The sequence below is a fragment of the Castor canadensis genome, chromosome 2 (genome assembly GCF_047511655.1).
Source record: "Castor canadensis chromosome 2, mCasCan1.hap1v2, whole genome shotgun sequence".
NCBI classification, from domain to species: domain Eukaryota; kingdom Metazoa; phylum Chordata; class Mammalia; order Rodentia; family Castoridae; genus Castor; species Castor canadensis.
In genome coordinates, this window is record NC_133387.1 from 2,697,198 (window position 1) to 2,718,679 (window position 21,482).

General features: G+C 42.1%; 1 protein-coding gene and 1 non-coding gene across 6 annotated transcripts in view; one reads left to right on the top strand and one right to left on the bottom strand.

Moving 5' to 3' along the window:
* Positions 1–21,482, bottom strand: part of Rbm33 (RNA binding motif protein 33) — a 108,844-nt gene that overhangs the window by 46,300 nt on the left and 41,062 nt on the right. For all 5 annotated transcript variants that reach the window (XM_074060060.1, XM_020187488.2, XM_020187487.2 and 2 more), the window contains 3 exons: positions 20,309–20,517; positions 16,292–16,574; positions 9,873–9,931 (listed from right to left, as the gene is read on the bottom strand). In XM_074060060.1, the coding sequence (XP_073916161.1) occupies positions 9,873–9,931; positions 16,292–16,574; positions 20,309–20,517 (551 nt within the window). The remainder of the gene's footprint in view (positions 1–9,872; positions 9,932–16,291; positions 16,575–20,308; positions 20,518–21,482) is intronic.
* Positions 12,136–12,241, top strand: LOC141421022 (U6 spliceosomal RNA). Its single transcript, XR_012445729.1, has one exon. It is a non-coding gene; the product is annotated as a U6 spliceosomal RNA (small nuclear RNA).

Genomic DNA, 21,482 nt, shown 5'->3' on the forward strand with positions numbered 1-21,482 from the left:
GCCTGTGAAAACAGAGGCCGCTGAAGGCCAGAGAGAGAGAGAGAGAGAGCAGATGCATAGGGACCTGGCTTGTGACCCAAGTGAGAAATATACTGCAGTGCCAAGCCCTGGAAATCCTGGGCTATAAAGTCAGTTTACTCCTATGGTTACTCCTGGGATTAACGCTCTGGGGCCATTCCCAAGGTTCCTCTAGGTGCCAGAGCCACATCCCCAGAAGCTACAAAGACCACCCTGACTTATGGGCACTGCTTCTCCAAGGACTGCCCAACACAATGGGAGAGAAGAGCCCCCTCCATGGCATGCTGTCCCTACCTCACAATGTTAAGTTACAACTTATGTTCCAGGGCTCTCCCCCAAGGACTGGGCTGAGGTTCAAGACTCTTGCCTGAAACCACACTTGAGCCCTGCTCCATCCCCTTCCTGTCCTGCTTCCCTGGAGCCCAAACATAATCAGGTGAACAAATGCACATTGCTTCTGCTGACCTCAGGCTCAGCCCAAATTACAACCACTCTAGGACTAGGACCCCTGGTGGTCTACCAAGAGGATTACAGCTTCCTGCCCTGTATCAGTCTGGAATATAGACAAGGGTATTCAAGTAATCTCTGGAGAGAAATTAAAAAAAAAAAAGGGCGGGGGGGGGGGGGGGACAGAGCTGCCGTACCAACCAGAACTTTCTCATTTTTATGCCAAAATAAAATAAAATAAAATCCTTGGTTTTTCAAGTCACTGTTAACTGAGTTCTGTCACATGAACTTCATTCAGATCCTCACCCACACAAACCAAGAACAATATTGGACCTGATATAAACAAAGCACCAAGAAACAGGCTGAACAAGCCATTTTTCTTTATGGCATGAAGTATTTCTGGTTCAGAGTTCATCGTGCACTGCCCACGGTTCCATCACCAACGAATGACAGTTCAGTCAAGCCCAGACCCTGCACCTTCAGACTCATGGTCAGGAAGTGCTCTTTCCACCTAAGCACAAGGCCTCTGCTGAGATCTGTGGTCAAGAAATGCCATGGAACCTGCGGTGTGAGGTCCAATGTTCATTCCTTTAGTGACACCTCTTGTTTCATGTGTACAAACGATGATAAATAACCAATTTCCTCTACTAAATGTAGAATTATTTTAAGACTGTTAGTGAGTTGTAACTACATCACTTAACAGAACTTTTAGTACTAACATAATTCTACCTTTTGAATGAAAGACTACTTTAATCCTTTCAAATAATTGTCCTGTTTTCCTTTTCTTTATATCCCTTTGAAAATCCAAGGTAAGAAATTACCATTCTCTCCCCTATAATTCTTACACAAATTGTGCTTTCACTTTTTTGCATCTCTTGTTAATTACATGATGTTATCTATATTAATCCTATTCAGGAAGAACTGATAATTCAGTTACAAGAAAAGAGATGGAAACTTTGCATAAATTGCTTAGCACAAAGTTAATCGCATAAAGCTGAGAATAAAAAGGCTCCGACAGCTATTATGCGACTTATCAGCTTCCCTAAAAGGGTCAGTTGGTATGTTTTAATAAGCCTAATTAAATACCTTAACAATGTCATTGAAACTTCATGAATCTTTCAATAAATTACAATATATCATGTTTTCAGTTATTAATCTCATTTAAAATGCAAAGAACTATATAAGAAGCCAATTGACACTTAAGAACACCTCTGAGTTAATTCTGATTAAACGGGTTAAATTCAAAGAATAAAGACCATCAGTGACCCCTGACATAATTAAAATTGCAGCCCACTATCACAGTGTTAATCCTCTTATATCAGCATTTTCCATAGATTTTTTTTCTTTCAGGTTGTGCCTCATTTGAATACCTATATTCATTTTCTTAGAAAGTATTTTTATATTTATAGACACATGGTAAACATTCTGAAGAAGTGCATACCCAGTGCCATTACTAGACTTCATATTATAGGAAAAAAACACTACATGGATTTAAGTGAGATGATGCTATTGGTTCACACAGTAAAACTATAGGATTCACTACAAGCTAAAAAGCTTTCCTGTAGTATAAAGTACTGCTCTTGCTGAATCTAGCAAAGACTCCTACATTCTCTCACAAAGAAGTCCTATGCTCCTGCACTACCCTGCCATGATCCTCCCCAAACAGGTGCACCAGGACAGGCCCTACACCTAGGATTAAATGCCCCACCTGCATACCTAGGGACCATGACAGTCTTGCAGAATTATGGTTCAGCTTCTTGGATTCCACTTTTCAACTCAGCATTTTGATATTTAGGGAAGAGTACATTATAAAAGCTAAGGGAACACGCTTTGGTTGCAGACTACATGGGTTCCAATCCTGCCTCCCACAGTGATCTGAACTTAAGCAATTAATTACTCTTTCCAGGTCTCAGCTTCCTCATCTGTGAAATGGAAAACTAATGACATCTCTGCTCCACAAAGTTGCTGAACACATTTTTAAGCAAAACCTGAACGACAGCAATCATTTGGCAATTTTTTCATTCACCCTTAATCTTCAACATATGTGCTCCAGAAAGGCTGTAACTCCTCCTTTAAAAAAAGAACCAACTGAAAAAGCAAAGTAGTGGTGTCAGCCACACCAACGGAAAGCATAGAGTTTGTGCTAAAATTCCAACCTGTAATATGCTTTCTGCACGACCCACAGTCCCACTCTGAGGCATGTGCTAACAGCTATGTTCACACAAATGTTCCAGCAACTCTGTAGGGAACGATGAGTGGATGTGGTACATCATACCCTATCATACCACAGAGTAATCAACAGGGGCAGGATCACAACACCCTAGATGAACAGTGCTCTATGAAAAGAGCCAGCCCCCAAACACAGCATGCTGCCAATCCCCATGCCATCACAAAACTGTAACAACAAAACACTAAGGGACTGGGGTGGGTAGCAAAGAACCATGTGGTGACAAAAACGGTCCTTGGTCATACCTACGGTAGGCACAGACCAAACTCATAGGCCAGTACATCCAAAGGACTACAATTTAAGTGAAAAGAATTCTTATCTTTGGAAGACTTGCCTTTCATACTTTTAAGACACTTTTTAAAGTTTATCTTAAAAATGCATCTATGGAAAAGTAGGGCAGAGATTAGGGGGATCCTGGTTCAAACTGTCAAGACCCAATCTCAATCAATAAACTGGGCCCCTCACACTTATAATCCCAGCTATTCCAGAGGTGGAGAGTGGGAGGATCTCACTTTAATGCCAAGCTCGATAAAAAGTTAGTGAGATCCCCCTCTCAACAAAAAAGCTGGAAGTGGTGGCCTGTGCCAGTAATCAGCTACTTGGGAAACACAGGAGGACTGTGTCTAAGGCCAGCCAAGGCAAGTCAAGAGACCTTATCTGAAACAAAACCAAAAAATAACTAAGGCAGGAAAGGCTCAAGTTGTACAGCACCTTTCTAGAAAGCATGGGGTCCTGAGTTCAAACCCTAGTACCAACAAAAAATAAATACATTATCTAAAGCATTTAAACAGATTTATGGATCTTCAAAACCTCCTGGGAAAATAGGTATCAAAATAAAACAAAAGAACTGGTATGCTTCATAGGACACAGCACAAACACCAGATCACAGAGATTTTCTCTGCAGAGAAGGAGGAGTTCCAAGACTTTTGTGCTACTTACTTTCCAACATTAGTAGGCTAAATTATTAAATTGCAGATTGACAACTGTAAACTAAAGGTTTAAGTCTACTTACATGGCATTATGTATCTCAAGAGGATTTATGAAAGTGTTATTGCCAATGTAACAGTTTTACTTATCCAAAAAGTAAGCAAAATAGTTTATCATATCTTACAATGCAGGTTTTACATAGTAATTTAAAGAAGCTAGTTTTATAGGGCTTCAGTGACTACTCCCTGTCCTTCAAGCAGCCCTATCTCTCCATGCATGCCGACAGAGTTGCAAGGCAAGTTAAAGGGTTACTGAATCTGACAAACCACCTTCTGTAATAGCTGTTGCCACTGTGCTTAGCCACTCCTGTTACTGCTGCAGCAGAAATCCACTGATATGATATGATTAAATCTGATGGCATGATAATGCATGGTAATCGTGCCTGATCAACTGGGGGATGCTGGGTATTGTGTCACCTGCATTTTAAACTGCACTGTCCTTTACAAGCCTGACAGCGTCTGACAGCTGGAAGATCTCCTACCTCATTCTCCTGCAACTGCTCAGAGATTTGATAAGAGTCATGCCCATCACTCCTTCCCTATCTTAAGTGCTAATAATTACAAGGCATCACAGGCCTGTTGTAAGAACAGGAAGCATTCAAAAGGAAAACTTTCTTTCCTGAAGAGAATAAGGTCTGCACTCTCATCTGCAAGGGCCGTAATGGAAGCGAAACAGACATGACTGCAGGAAATGGCACTCCGACACACCAGCAAGCCTCCATCACTAGCATCTGAGACCACGCGCCACACAGACTCCCCGGACACAATGCAGCACAGAGATAGCACACACACTAACCTCACCTGCTGGGGTTAGCCAAGTAATAATGCAGCTGCTAAGATGACCAACTCTAAACCTACACAATTTTCATTCTTAATTTAAAAACAGAGTATCAAGAAATGATTCAATCAACTGCAGGGGCATAACTGTGCATTCTCTCTGGGAGTCAGGCTGCCGTTTGCAACCACCCTAGATCAGATTTTGGCTATAAAAGTACGGAACTATATTCTTCTATAGACAAGTGTCCAACAACCCATGTGGTATGTGAGAGCACTCTTTGGGAAACTCAGGGCTTGACTAAATCAGATGTTGAAAACTGAACAATGATCAGGACTCTGGCAGTATTAGGGCACTAATACTAGTACACGATTCAGTTTTTGTTTCCCCTGTTTGGGAAAACATTACTAAAAGCAGAATGACCACCTTTTTTTTGGTTTTTTTTCTGTTGTTTTTTGAGGGAATCTTTGCAATTAAGTGATGAAGTGCTGGTCATGTACATACAAGAATGACCCCAGCCACCTACACTTATAAATGGATGTTTATTGAAGATACTTCAATATTTTACATGTTTTTCCATGTACATTGCACCAAGATTTCTATACATAGCTAAGTACATAAAAAAAAATGATTCAACGACCAAACAACTTCGTATTTAAGTAGTTAACTGAAATATTGTCATTTACCCAGTGCACCACTGCAAAACCAAAGGACTAAATCAGTTTTAAAATACCATAGTTCAAGAATCTTTATATGTGGATCACTTGAGATTCATCTACAAAAGCAGCAATTGGACTGAAAAAGAAAACAATTTGTCAGAATTTCAAAATAACCCTTTAAAATATTTCAACAATTGACATTTTAGTGTTACTTGGAGCAAACTGTCTTTGAGGGCAAACACATGACTGGAACATACACTTACTGATAAGAAAAGGGCTTAATAACTTCATATTAATAACATGTCTACTTGTGGAAATAGAAAGCAATTAGAGTTGAAAACAATTCAAATAAAAACCAACACATAGAATTTGACTGTTTATGTAAGGTAAACTAGCAACCCCATCCTTTCTTCTCTGTAACAAAAACAAATGTTTTCTGAAATTACATTTGGAGGTTCTGACCTGAATGCAGTAAGTGGACTGGTAGGTTGTGGGGAGCCAGAGAGAAAGACCAGACACCCAGGAAGCTGGAAAGGAAGCCCCATGAAGCAGAGTATGTGCTACTTCCTATGCCCGTTAGCTGGTTCAGGCACTCATGTCTTAAGTAACAAATACATTACACACTCAGATGGACATTCATGTAGAAATGACGGTGAAAAGTCTTTCTCTTACAAGGATCAATTGAGATATAATTTATATTTGCATTAGAGATTCATAACTCTGATTTGGAAAAGTAGTCACTGGAAATAACAGTTTGAGAATAAACATTTCAGAGTCCAGCACTAACAGCCGTATCCATAACTGAAGACTAAAATTACAAAGCACTTTACAGGACTCATCAATAAGAACAAAGGGTTAGAAATCACATCCAGGCAGAAATATGAACACAAAGAACCCATGGCCCAAGTGCCAAGAGCTAAAGCAGTATCTTCCAAAACAATAAAAAGTAAGGATCCTGTCTTATGGCAGTTCTCACTTTACATTCAAATCTTCATTTTAAAACTGGTCTACTCAATTCTTTAATATTCATTCATGGAAAATTAAAATATTAATCTTAGTACATCAAGCATAGCCAGAAAACTGTATTTTGGTCTAAGATTCAAGTTTTTAAAAATGCTAACAATTCTATGAAAAAGAGTGTCTCAAACCAGGTTTCTGGGAGTTCTCTGTGATTGCTAATCATGGAGAACTGGAGGCCCAGGCTGGGGTTCAGCTCATCAGTGGAGTGCTTGCCCAGCTGGGGTTTGATCCCCAGCACCACCACAACAAAGGAACGACAACAACAAAAAATCCCAAACAACGTCAAAACCGAAGGCATATCTCTCAGGAAAATATCTAAGACAGACTGGTTCTAAATTAAGTGCTTCTGAGGTTTTCATATAACTGTCAAACAAAACTGAATTTTAAGCAAGCAAAGTTTACTACCACTGCTGGGAAAGAGAAAGCAAGCCTTAGCCTGAGTGCCAAGTGCATCCTGGATGCTTTAGAATCTACAAAGCTAGTGCTACTTCTGTCTATAGTTTGCCCTTTTTTTCTCTTTATTCAGTGGGACACAGAGCTGAATCCTTGTATAGTTCACCGTGCACCACATAATTTTACTGTGCAAATTCACTTACATATTCTTTAATGCAACAAAAGAAGTAAAAACTACAAAAATGAAAATATAATCCCTTCTCTACACTCCTCACCCTGCATAGCATGCCATTCTGATAAATGTCACAATAACTGGATAATAAACCCGTTTGCACTTACTCATTTCACACTTTCTGTGTGCTCAAGGCCCTTGGCTAAGTCTGTACCATCGAGCACAGGATGACTGGGGCTCTGTACTCAAGTTTATCTGCAGACATTAACCAGATAATATACAACATGAGTAAATTAACAACTCCACCGACAGGGGGAGCCTAGTGTGCACTCTGAGTGAAGCTTTGCACAGGATAGTATCTATTATCAGAGCAAAGAGAATTCATTTAAAAGGACATAGCTGGGGAAAGACGGGATCACATGAACCATGCTTTGCTCAACTGCCAATTTCATACAAACTGGCACAAAGACTTCCAAACTGAAATACAATGATTCAACTAGATCCTCTGATGAATCTGAAGTAAGGCTTAATTTGGCTTATTAATTTGTGTGTATGTGTTGCTGTGCAGTCTTTTTCTTTTTTCTCTTTGGTGGTGCTTGGGGATCAAACTCAGGGACTTGAATGTGCTAGGCAAGCGGGCTAGCACACATCCCCAGCTCTTGGTGTTTCAAGACAGGGTCTCACTATGCAACCCAGGCTAGCCTAGAACTCACAATTCCTGAGAAATGCCTCCTGAGTGTTAGGATTATAAGCATGTACCAGTATGCCTTGCTTGTGTAAGTCATCTTATAAAGAAAACTCTAGTGTAATGAATACTGACTGAACCCCAACTACAGAGAAGTGCCAGAACACATACAGGCTTTGTGAAACCACAATTTTTATAATTTTACTCAGGTGAAAATTAAGGACACAACTTAGATTTAACTTAATCAAACTTGGTTCATTTCCCAGTTTGAGAACCAGCACTATGCAGAGCACACTGCATAAACTAGATCCTTTACAGTCATAGCAGCCAAGTCTAATGTAGTAGTTGAAAGGGCAAAAAGCTAATTTTATTTAACAAACTCTGGCTTAAATAAAACAACAGGAGGTGCTCAGAGTTTATGTCCCACACGAACAGTGCTGTGAAGGACTTTTTACAAACACAAACGTGCCTCTACTGTAGGTTCCCATCTGATTATTTTCTCTATGGGAGGCTGATCACAGAAATAAGTAGAGTACTGCATTTTCTACAGCACAAGTTCACCCTCACCTCAGCTTCAGATGTAGCAACTGGATTTGGCAGACAGACACAACCATGCTAAACAGCAGTAAATGATGAGCTCCAGAGAGCACTGATCTCTAGCCCAGCTACTTCCTATTACCCACAGAACCTCCCAGCTCAAAAACAAAGCACAGCTTTACAGCTTGCAGGAACATCTCCAATTACAGTTCAACAATATTTACTACATCCTGAGCATATTCTATAACTTAAAAATAAGTCCAATTTCTCACATTCTTTTATTTCCCTCTTATCATATCTCTAAACTACTGAGCTTTCCTTCTAGTATTAGATAAAATTCTGTTTGCACAATGAAAATTACAAGTAAGTGAAAATTGCAAGTGACTGCTCTAATTTTATGTTGCTAAACACTCTTTACAAAAATATCAAATTATGTACATAGTGTAATATTTATTTCTGAAAACTGTACTTTTCCACATCAAATGTTTTCCCTATGATGCAAATAAAACATGAAAACTAGTCAATGATGGTTTTAACACAGATGTTCACAACATCCTACGAAGGGAAAAAGTGTTTAAAGTGTTATGAAAGTGCTTTAAGAAACAAGTGAACACAGTAATTCATCAGAAGAAATGCATCTAATGACCGAAGTCATACATTATCCTTGGATAATGCAAGAAATAAAACTTTTTAGACAAATGCTCTGAATAGGGATTGATATTTAAATTTTTTAAAAATAACAAATCTTTACAACTTGATGAATAGTCTAAAGAAAAAAATTAGCTAAATATAGGTAGGAGACCAACAGGAACCAGCTTTAGAAACCACATCATATACATAATAAATACAAATCAAGAAAGCTTCTAAAAATACTCAGGCCGGATGCCAGTGACTCACACATGTAAATTCCAGCTACTTGGGGAGGCTGAGATGGGAAGGATCATGGTTTGAGGCCAGCTCAGGCAAGTAGTTCACAAGACCTCCATCTCCAAAATAACCAAAGCAAAATGAACTAGAGGTGTGGCTCAAGAAGTAGAGCGAGCGCCTGCTTTGTAAGTGGGCAGCCATGAGTTTAAACCTCAGTCCCACCAAAAAAAGAAAAAAAAAAAAAAAAAAAAAAGATACAAAATTTACTCAGAACCTGAAATACAGTATGAGCTTATTTTTGAATAATCACCTGCTAATAGATGGCAGTTCTTCATTTAAAAGTGCTTGGTGAATGCCATATATAAATGCTACCTACTTAAGTATCAAAGCCAATACAGGTCATTTAGAAAATCAGACTCTCTCTGGTTTACACATAAATGATGTTAAACTTTTATTGTTTGGTTCATTTTTTTTCCAAACTGTGTTTTAAAAAGAACAAGAATTCATGTGTAGAACACACTACAAATCAAACCAAGAATTCAAACAAAGTGAACTATACATACTTAAATACAAGTGGCTAACAGACACTCTTCTTCTGGTTATGGATGTGGTAAGAACATGAATGTGTGCTCTGTTTTAAATCCATTTTACAGCTGAAACGTTCATGTAAAAGAATAAAAGAAATGGCTCATCGGGACTCTGGATAGGCTCTCACTTTTATGGCCTACAACTGACGTATGCACCCATGCATGCCATGCACCTGCACACACTCTCTGAAAGCAAGGGCCTCCCTTCCCACTTTAACACAGAGCAGGTAAGGAAATCAGAATGCAGGTTCTTTAAGACAAAAGGCATTCCACTGATGATCTACTCAACAATTTTACAGTTAAACAAAACTCACTCCACTCTCAAAAACCCACTGACCTTAAGTGTTTTATAGACACTTTCCACAGCACAGATCCCTGTCAACATTTACCAAGCCTCACAACTGTTCCAGCTGCCTGGAACCCGTGCCTGTGTGGTATTAACATTCTTAGTGAATGTGTGCTTTTCCCCATCACAGCAGAAGAAGCAGCTGCTACTCACTGGGAATCTCTGGGGTCCCACGGCAGGCCTCGGCTGGCTCGGAACTGGCAGCAAGGGCACTGCAAGAAAACACCTTGCATTACAATCATTTCAGTTCACATCCCACCAGAAAGGAAGACAATGTACCAAGTCCAGTACAAAATGTACACTACAAGCACCATGCATAATCTTACCTCAAGTTTTACTGTCAGCCAAGCACTTGGTATTTTAACAACTCCATAGGAGAGAAGAGAGCAGAAGTTGTTCTTTTTTTTCCCCAGCACACAGTATCAAAAGCTGAAGCTTAAATTTTAAGAAAACTACTACTTAAAGTATTTTACAACAAATAAAATTCCTCTAAAATAAAAAACCTAATTTTCTTTCCACACCCCATCCAGTTCTCCAAGCTAACCCCAGTTATATTTCCTACACCATCACATACAAATCATGACAGAGAGGAAAGGAGAGAAGGAGAGAGGGAGAGAATAAGAACTGGTGAAAAATGTTCCATACCCTTACAAAGAATGATCCAATGCACAATCTATGCTAAAACTTTTAGTTTGTTTTTGTTTCTAAACAAGCAGAACTCATCAATGTATCAGAAGAGGAATCAAATCATTTTTAACAAGACATCTCTTAGCAGGAAAAGTGAGAGGTTCACCCCATACCTTGGGCTGTTCTCATGTGATCAAGTGTGGAGGAATAAAATGTGTCCTTCCCACCCTACCCCAAAATTGTATGTTAAAGTCTCACCCCCAGAACTTCAAATTTGATGACTTTGGAGACAAGGTCTTTAAAGAGTTACTTAAGGTAAAGTGAGTTCTTTATGGTCGGCTCTAATCCAATCTGACTAGAAGAAGGGGAACCTGAGCCACAAACATGTGTACACACTGAGGGGAGACCAAGAGTGGAATGAGGGGAAAAGTGGCCTCCTGCAAGACAAAGACAGGGCTAAGGAGAGCCAGTCTACCCTAAACTGTCACCTTAGATGTCAGTCTCCAGTTAAATTTCTATTGCTCAAGACCCCAGCCTGTGGTACATATTATAGCAGCCCTAGCAAACTAATACACATAAAACAAATTTTACAATGCAGCATATTTTTAAGAAGCTTCTGGGAAATGAGAAATGTATACCTAATACGTCTTAAGACTCAACTGAAATCACTTTTTAAATATCATCCTAGGATAAAGTTCTTTGTTTACTATGATTACTAAAGGAATTCCATACCTGAAGTTACATGATATTAAGTATAATTAACATCGTACTTCCATGGGTTCAATCTAAACTGATAGTATGTATGGGCCATGCCACTGTTTGATCAAAAGCAAAGTGTGATTGAAATTCTACAAAATATAAAAATGGCAGAAGTCTTACCCCCCTTGAGACTAATTCAGCGAGTAGAAAGAATAAGTCAATCTGCAAGGCTTTATCTAAGAGGACCCAATTCTACACAGGTAGTAATCAGTATAGTATTATGTATCTAATGTGAACTATCAGACTGTGAAGCAAAGAAATAAAAAACTAGACTATCTCTGATCTCAGAAGAGTATAAGAAAGGTGAAAAAGAAAAAAAACCTTACATATAAAGCAATAAGACTAGTTTTAAAATTGAGAGCCAAGTATAAAATACTCAAGTCTTCTAGAACTATATATCACACCTATCACTTCTATAACAATTTCAATCAATAACATGGCAAGAACATCAAGTCTTTAACTGGGCGACTGAGCACAATAAGCAAGAAGGGATCTCTGGGATGAATCAGATTTCAATGAGCAGGTTTCTCACACAGGAGCCTCTAATGAACTGGCAATTTTGATAAAGTATCAGTCCTTTTCTTTCTTGTTTCCAAGAATACACATTAAATTAAAAAGAAAAACATACAGAGACAGACAAGGGCCGAGAACAGGTGTGCAGTAGGAGGTCAGACCACCCAGGGCATGCATACCACCCTTTATTGACACAGCTACCCAATTCATCCCCAAGCACCACTTAAAACTTGTAATCCTTCAACCAGTCTGGATGAACCTTGACCTTGAAAATTCAGTACTTACTATCTAAGACCCTTAATGAGCTGTATATTTCATGGAATAAATTTCCAATTCATTACAATAACTGAAATAGCAAAAACCTGGAAAACAAGCTGAACTTCCATCAGAGCTGGTTACATTTCAATACAATGGAACACTTCATTCAAGAAGAAAATAGGTGCCCTTGAGAGATATGAAAACGTTAACTTAAAAATATTTTTAAGTGCACTTTTTATCTGCCTAAGACTGAGAATCAGTGCTCACCTCTGCAGCACATATACTAAAACTGGAATGATACAGAGAGGATTAGTATGACTCCTTGCGAGGATGACATGCAAATTCATGAAGCAGTCCATATCTTTTGGCCGGGGTAATTTATATATTTGTATGACAATACAACAATGAAACCTGCTGAAATCATTTTAAGTAGGGGAAGAGGAAGATGAGGGAGAACAATGGTGGGGATAAACCTAAGCAAGGTACATTGTAAGCATATATGGAAATGTCACAATAAAACACCCTGTAAAACTAATACATGCTAATAAAAATGTTAAAATTTTAAAAAGAAATATATGTCAAATGAGTAAAAAAGACTAAGAATCAGTATGCATGGTGGCTCACACCTTATACTCCTATACTCAAGAGGCAGAGACCAGGAGGATTACAGTTCAAGACCAGTCTAGGCAAACAGTTAAGTAAGAACCCAGCATACCCAATAAAAACCTTTAGTTATTTTTTTAAAATAGGGTCACATTTATGCCCAGGCTGGCCTGGGCTGAGGTTCTCCTGTTTACACTTTCCAAATAGCTGGGATGACAGGAATGCACCAGCATGCCCGGCTTTTCATGGGGTGAGATGAGGTCTCAGTAATTACCACTAATGTCCCTGCCATAACGTGTAAACAGGCCTTCCTTCTCCACTGCGTCACTGCACCTTTGAAGGTCAAAGGTATGTCAAAGACAAGGAACACGTAGCACAGAAAGCTCCTGGGTTCATGATAGCAAAGTCTACATAACTGCTTCTCAAAGGTTTTTTTTTTTTCTTTTTTTGGCTGTACTGGGGTTTGAACTCAGTACTTAGTGCTTCCTATGCATTAAGGAAGAGGCATGCTTCCAGCCCTTTTTGGCTTTCGTTATTTTTCAGATAAGGTCTTGTGTTTTTGCTCAGGGCAGCCTCAGAATGCAATCCTCCTACACAGCTGGGACTACAGGGCACATGCCATCATGCATGGTTTACTGATTAAGATGGGGATCTCACTAACTTTTTGCTGCAGGATGGCCTTGAACCATGATTCTCCTGATCTCCTCCTCCTGAGTAGCTAGGATTAGAGATGAGTGCCCAGCCTGGCTCTCAAGGGTTTCAAGTGGACCCTGAGCTTACTTAATTACACTGAACTCTGTGCTGCAGCATCTGCATTCTGTATTCCCAGACTGTTGACTTTTAGCAAGTGACACCTCTTTCATACCTGGAGGACATCCTGAGGCTTTCCCTACAGCTCTACTACTCCACAGTTCTCTTACTACTTTACTATTAAATTAAAGAGAATTTGTGCATCTACCAACTACCATTTTCAACTGAATTTCATAAGGAAATGCACAACAACAGATGCTGGTATAAGTAAAATTATTCTGACAAATTAAATTTGGGGAAGCAATTGTAGATAATATGTAAAGACTTGCTAATGAGATACTGCATTTCCCTTCAGACAGGTGTGCACTCATTCATGCAACATCTGAGAGACATGACTCAGTGCTGGGGCGGGGGGAAGTGCGTGTGTGTGTGTGTGTGTGTGTGTGTGTGTGTGTGTGTGTGGCTTCGAGCCACAGTGGGGGAGGGGGGTGGCGCAAGTGACCAATACAGACAGGGAAGGGCCAAGACTGTACCTGAGTATCTGCAAGGGAGTTACTGAGGAAGAGTCAGCAAGACCAAAGGAAAAACTGACCCTTTTCACCACCTATGTTCCTGGATCAGGCCCAATAGCCTGGAGTAATCAGGAACCATATCCTGATGGTGACCCAGACACTGTCAAGAACAGCCCTAACTTAACCTGCCACACTCAGGGAGAACCTGTCAGTGTCACAGCCCTCTGCTCTAGGAGCACAGGATAACCTCACCGTGCTCCTAACTGTGCATGTCAGGACAGCTCAAAGGCAGGGACATCTCCACACCCAAAACCTTTTATAGGCTTTCTCCCAACTTCTGACATTTTTCTAAAGTAACTACTGGAATTCCAAGTTTGCCAGCAGTAGTCCCCATCAACATCCCTCAGGCCCTGCACCTTCTTGCTCTTCCCTGAGAACCCTTAAGCGGCAGCTATTCTTCTCTCACAGCCTTCTCCCTGAGCGGTGGGCTCCTTCCCAGTCTCATGTCACCTGACATGAGGCACTCCTGTGCCTCAGAGTCTGGCTCCTGGATCACTGCCACCATCTTCAGAACAGACCTGTCTGCACATTCCAACACACTGCCTCTTAGCCCCAGGTCACCTCAGCCACTGATCCTAGTGACCACCTCATTAAGGACTGCCACAGTCCTTTCTGCAATCTCCACCAGTCCACTTTTCAGTACCACCTTCTCTTCCCCCATCTCGCTGTCCAGGTCTAGGACTTCAACAATTACATCTTCATTACCATCTCTTCCTCCAGGCCCCATCATTACAAGCCCTGCTTACTCTTCTACTGCTTGTAAACCCAACTGTCCATGACAACCTATCACAGGAGGTGAGCACAGCTGGAGACACTGCCTGCTCTCACTTCTGGTGAGGAACTCCAGGCTAACCCCTGCTCACCCCAGCATACTGCTCTTCAGTCATGGAGGATGACTGCATGACTTCCCTCCTCAGACTGCTCGATGTTCTCCTACTCCCCATTTCACAGCTTGCCATTCACTGAGAAAACTAAGGCCACTGCAAAGAACTTGCACAAAACCCCTCCATCTGCTGCCCCCTACACTTGGCCAGCCACTGTGTTCATTGTGGCAGCCCCTTGTCTCAGCCCCACCTTAGCATACCAGGCCTACTAGGCAAGCTCTCACTGAGATCTTTAAGTTTGGGATGAGATTCTCCCATCCTAAGTAAAGACTTTCTCTCAAACCCACTTCCCTACCAACTATCAATAACCTTCTCCTTTTGGCAACACTATGCAGAGCCCGTGAACACACTGCCCTCCCACTCTGGGTCATCTGAGCCAAGCTCTCCCTATTCTTCTACTTTGCCAGCCAGTGCCAAAATCCCAACATCTTCCACCACTGAGTGAAGCCACTTGTCTTCTCAGTCCCAGTCCTCCTCCTCAGTGCCTCTGCCAGACCCTCCTGCCCTACTCTCATGTCAAGTGCCCAGGTCCCTCCCCATATATGGACAGCCTCCTCTGGGGCTCTACATGCCAGATATGCCCCAACTTGTACTTTGAGTGCAGACCCAAGTGGCTCTGAGATGCCACAGCTAGTTGGCATCTCAGATTTAACACGTTCCAAACATGTCTCGATACGATCCCCTCATCTCAGATGTCCACCCCTCCAGGTGAACATCTAATCTACCAGTATCCACCTGGCACCCTTAACCACAGCAGCAGGATGGGCCACTCCAACCAGCCTTGCTGCTCCTCAGTTTAAGTCAAAGTCCTTGGGATGGATCCAACGTGACCCCACCTAGACTGAACTGCCTCTACTTCTGTCTCTCTTTAATTACTCAAACCCAAGGCATGAAAAAGCACCAGCTCAGTGAAGACCCAATCACCCCAGTGAAGATGCACCACCCTCCATTCCATATCCAGCATGCTACATAAGCCCTCTTTACTGTGTTCCTTGGGAGTGGACTGCTTACACCTGTGCAGAAGAGCACATCTGTAGAAAGCTGCCTGCTCTGTTCTCCAGCCCAGGTGAGGCAGCAGGACAATCAGCATCAGACATACCCAGGAATGTGCACTTCAGGGAAGCTGCTCCCAATAGCTACCAGCTCCAGGACCAACCTTCTGTCCTGATGCCAGCAGTTATTGGGTCACAAATAATAACTGGTAAGACAGATTGATACCTTCCCACCAACTGACAGGAACTAACTGGGCATGACACACTGAGTGGAACTGAGGAAGGGCACTCACCACTTCCAACACTCAACCCATGAGACACATGAAATAATAGCACATGCACTTCAACAACCATCTCCAGGATGTGCTTTACACTCAAAAATCTTCTCAGTACGTCTGCTCAACCACAAAATAAAGAGACCAACAATTTGAAATGAACTTGACCACTGAGGTAAAATTTGTCTAGGTGAATGGAGAAGGAACCAAAGCAATAATGTGACCTCACAAACCTGAGCATGAGACTCGTCTGCACTGTGGCGACTCCCATAAAGCCACTGTCAGAGCCTCTGGATGCACAGCAGCTGCAGGGCCCCAGTAACAGATCAGAGCACATACCTTGAACAGGGGTCACCACCGTCCCCTTGAAGTGCGGGTTGATGTGGATGTTCTTGGGCTGCTGCGGGGTCACTGGTGGTGGGGTGAGCATCATTCTTGGGGCCTCGATCTGAGGGGGCATGTGCACACCCTGCGGTGGGGAGGGGTGGTGTGGGTGCTGCAGGGGGAGCAGGGGCTGTAGCTGCTGCTGCTGGAACAGGCTTCTGATCGGCTGCTGCTGAGGTGGTGGCGGTGGTGGGGGTGGCTGAGGCTGTGGAGGAGGGATTAATCTTGGAGAGTGAGCCTACAAACCACAAAAAAAGAAAAAGTCACAGAGATCCACATTTAACAGAAAAGGAAAAGAATGCTGGTACATTATGAACTCACATTAATAACTTCTAAATTTTAAGAAATAAGTTGAGTAACAACTTGAATACAAACCAAAGGATAGACAAGCTGCTCCACCTACTCACAAGAGGGTGCCTACTCATAGTTAGTCCAAGGCAAAGAGGGAGGAAATAGTAGTCTCAAAATACCTAGCATGATTCTGAAAGAAAAAAATTCAGTCCAGCAAACAAAACTGCCCATAATGAACAAAGCTGACCACCTGAGTAAAGGACAGAGAATGCCCTCTACCTCAATGCACAGCCAGCCAGCCCTCCTGCTTCCCCCATTCCTCCAAGAGTCCTAGAGACAGACAGAAACACATACAAGCAGCCTGCCCTGGAAACGAGGGCCAAGGAAAGGCCTGGGCTGGAGAGGGCCATGCTGGAAGGGAGCTGCCCTGAGGCAGTGGCATCCACACCAGCCTATGACGGAACAAATGTTCTGTGCCTCACAAGGTGAGGAACAGACCGTCTGAGAAAGGCCTGGGAGGAAAGACAACCTGCTTCTTCAGCAGGAAGACAACAGTATGGCCACAGCAGCAAAAAGAGAAGGAAGGAGAGTGGGGCAGGAAAAGTACAACCCAAGTGTCAGAAGACCTCAAGGCTATTTTTCCAACAGGGAAGAGAAAGAATTAAGCATCAGCTAGGGAGCATCCTGCAGCCCTCCTACATGAGCCAACATGGGAGCAGTGGACGACTTCCTGAAAACCCCAGGGAGTGAATTCTCTTTACTAACCTCTTTATAAGACCAAGTAACTGGGAAGCAAAGACTGCAATCAGAATTCAGACAATCTGATTACACAAGTTTTGCTTTTAACCACTGATCAAACTGACCACATGGCTAATGAGCAGTTGAACACTCCTAATTTGGCCATCTAACTTGGCCATCTAATTTAACAAGCAGTTTTCCCTGGGATGATGCCAAATTATGGAGGGGTTCTGAATTTCAAGGGAAAGATACAACATGAGTGATAAAGAATCCCTGATGATGTTTGTGGTAGGAAGACAACTGTTCACAGCAGCATGAGATGAACTAGGACACGGTGAGGAACATAAGCCAGTCAACAGGCCATGACTAAAGGTGAATATACAGATAGCCAAGGTCTGAGACACTTCTAAATTGCATCCAGAACCAACTTAAACCAACATTCTCTCTGCTCCTAGCAGCCAGGGTGCTCCCTTCTCTCAACTCATCACCTTGTGCTGCACATGAGTGGGGACCTTGCTTATCTCACTCACCACTGCATGATCCCCATGGAGAGCACATTAGCCAACATGGGGACACCGAGGTAAATTTTTGATGGAACCAAAAACAACTGCCATCACATGATCATAATTTAAGACCATGATGGGACTTTAAGGAAAGATCCTTTATGGGCTTTGTTTTGTTCTGCGGATTTTTTTCTTTTTCTTTGGGCAGTTCTGGGACTTGAACTCAGGGTTTCTGCAGCTCTGCACCACCTGAGCCCTGCCCTCATTCCTTTTGCTTTTAGTTTGTTTCTCGGGTAGGGTCTCGTGCTTTTACCCAGGCAGGCCTCAGCTCTCGATCCTCCTACCCCTACTTCGTGAGTAGCAGGAGTTATAGGCTTATGCCACCATGTTTGGCTGGGTTTTTTACTGCTGCTGTTTTTGAGACAGGGTCTTGCTACGCTATGTTTGTCAGTGCTGGCTTCAAACTCACTATGTAGCTAAGGGTGGCCTCGAATTTTCAATCCTCCTGTCTTAGCTTCCAGAGTGCTAGGATTACAAGCATGCACCACCCACCACACCTGGCTTGTGTGATTTTAAATAAGTAGAGTTGAGAGCCTGTGAAACACCCATGTGGAAAGGTATGAAAATGGAGAAATCAGAGCTGGAAAGAGATTAGGTGGGGACAAGACACATACAGAGACATTCAATTCTGTTCAGACAGAAGAGCAAACCCTAAGAACATAATTAGAGAAAGGGTATTTCAAAAACTGTTAAAGAGACTTTAAATGTTCTCACAAAAGAAGGGTAGGAATGTGAGAAGACAGAAATGTATTAATTAGCTTAACATAATCTTTATATATCCTACACATATATGGTAACATCACACTGCACAGAAGGATGGATAAAAGGACAGAGAGGAAGAAGGGAGGGAAGGAGAAGGAGAGAAAGGGACAGCTATAAAAGAGAATATGCCCAAAAATAGTGGCACAAGAAAAAGGTAGCAACCCTGGTGCTTGAGGCCCTGGGGTGTGTGGTCCATGGGACAGGTGCCCACATGCAGAGTGACTACTCTAAGAGCACAGTTCAGGACAGTGAGAAGAATGGAATCTGGCAGCAAGGGACCAACTGAGAGACAAACAGAAACAGAGACTTGAGCCAAGAATATTCCTTCCAGAAGGTAGGGGTGACGGGTCATGGGAACAGAGCAGCATTGGGTGCAGAGTAAAGAGGATCAAGCATGTCTATGATGTGTAGGGGAGGGACAGTGTAAGGAAGAGCAAGCTCAGTGCAGACAGCCCTGTTCATCACAGTCCACACCTGCTCAGACCCAGATCCAGAGTCCAGAGGCACAGCTCCATCATCAGGATGCAGGTCACCTTCAACTTATGGGTCAGTCATTTCCATTAACCTCTTTGAAGGAAGAAGGTGACACATGTCTTCCCTCTCTTTGTAGTGAGAAAACAGGGAGCTCTGTGACTTTCCAGGACCACAGAGACACAACTATGCAAAATGCAGCCTGTGTGCAGTTGTTTCCCCAGGAGGCCAAAATAACTGAATTGGCTGTTCATATTGGTCAGGGACAGGATCAGGATGGGCACAGGGGTCAAGGAAGGACAAAGACTAAGAAGCTAAAAGTCCAGGCTGTTTGACCATGGAGTCTTAAGAACTAACAGTGGTGTGTGCAGTGGTGTACCCAAACTCTCAGGGTGCTATTAGTCCACCTACTCCTCTTTCCTGCTGGCACATCAAAACTGGACTTTGCTGCAAAAGCAAAAGTCATCCTTTTTACTTCATTATTTCATTAATAAGTGGCTCTGAAACCATTTCCACAAAGATGCCAAGTGCAGATCAAAACCTAAGAAAGGTGCATGGCCCTTGCTGGACACACCCTTGTTAAATGTGCTTCTTCACAAAACACCGACTTCTGAAGGAGAAATACATAAAATCCTTAAGGTAACAAAAGAACTAAAATCACAATTCCTGTCTTTGCTTGTAAGATGTCCCACAGCAAAGAGAAAAAAATCAACTTAAGTTGAAATTATGTAATTTATTCCAAAATTATGAAAAAATTGTTGTGAGTAGGATATGATAATTATTTAAGGAAAAGCCTGTGGTAGAGTGCATAAAGAAAACGTGTACTCAGGAGGGCATCTCTTGAGCAGCAGGAAAAAGATCAGGTCTCCACTGCAGCCTGGTCATGGCAGGTCACCATTAGGCCACCACTTCTTCTGTGGAACTAGTTGAGGTGTGGGGTTATTTGTGACTGCTGGACTGCTGGAGGCCTGAACTTCTGAAACTATGTATGAAATCCTAGTACAGACTAAAAAGCAGAAACTTCAGCTATTACTGCTATAGCTTCTCTTTAATTTCAGACTAAGAGGTGTCCATGAACCATGCTGCCCACACAAGCATGCTTTTACTGTTCGAAGTTTTCAAATAATGGAATAAAACTATAGATTACCACAACAGGAGGCTGTGTAGGAAGCAGGGCGGGCCTGTGATCTTTCAACCTCCCCCTCTCGCTGCTCTCCCTTCTCTGGTCTCCCATTCCACGACACATCAGAGAGCCACCTCGTCTTCCTCCCCGCCGGGAATTGTAGCGTCCCTGCTTATGCTGCCGCTCTCTCTCTTCAAATTCAAGCAATGCAGCTTTGGCTTCTGCTGAAAGCTCTGTTTGAAAACATGCACAAGTATTAGACACTTTCCAACAGCCAAGAACAGATTCAAGGGGAGGAAACAGTAAAAAAATTAGTGACCATGAGCCTGGGCAGCAAGTTTTACACCCACAGTAACTCCTAAGCTAACAGGAGCAAGTGTGACACCATCAATGTCCCTCACACTCAAGGGTGAGATATGTTGAACAGAGGCTTTCCTGTGCAATAAAATACAAGTATCATCTACCCATTTTAAAGTATTTTCATTTGAGGTCACAACAATGCGCTAAGTGAAGCTAAGAAGAAGTAGCTGGCATGACACTTAACCACTGCCTTTAAGCTGCTTAGCATTCTGTATTCACTTCCGCCTTCTCAAGACCAGTGACACTGGTCAGGCGCTCTCTCTCCAGTCCTACATCAGCCAAAGCTCTTACTGAAGCCAGGAAGAGAATGCTCTTAATACCCAATGGCACAGACACTCAGGAAAACAAGTTCCCAGTCATTCTCATTGGAAAACAAAGCTATTAATGAACCTACTCTGAAATAAAATCATTAATTTCTTAAACAACAGAAAGCTCATTTAATTCTATTTCACTTCAGAATTTTATATTCATAAGAAAACTTCATTTTGTGACAAAGGCTTCTTACACCCATATATTTTGACATGGACTTATGAAAGGACAGCAATGTGACACAGGAAAAAGATCATTGATGAAAACACTGCTGGAGTACTGGGCAGCCACTCATCTCTCTGCCCCATACTTCAGACAATTTAAAAAAAAGGGTACTGGTCCCAAGAAGCTTCCAATGGCATATCAGTCTAAGCTCCAAAGGGGGAAAAAAAAAAACCCTTTTATCCAAATAAGGTCCTTTTACTTTACAGTATCTTAATTGTGACAAATCCTACATTATGTGTATTTTCTAAAGACATCATTAAATACCAGAGAGAGCCTTATCATGCCCTCTTCCCCGGAGAAGGGT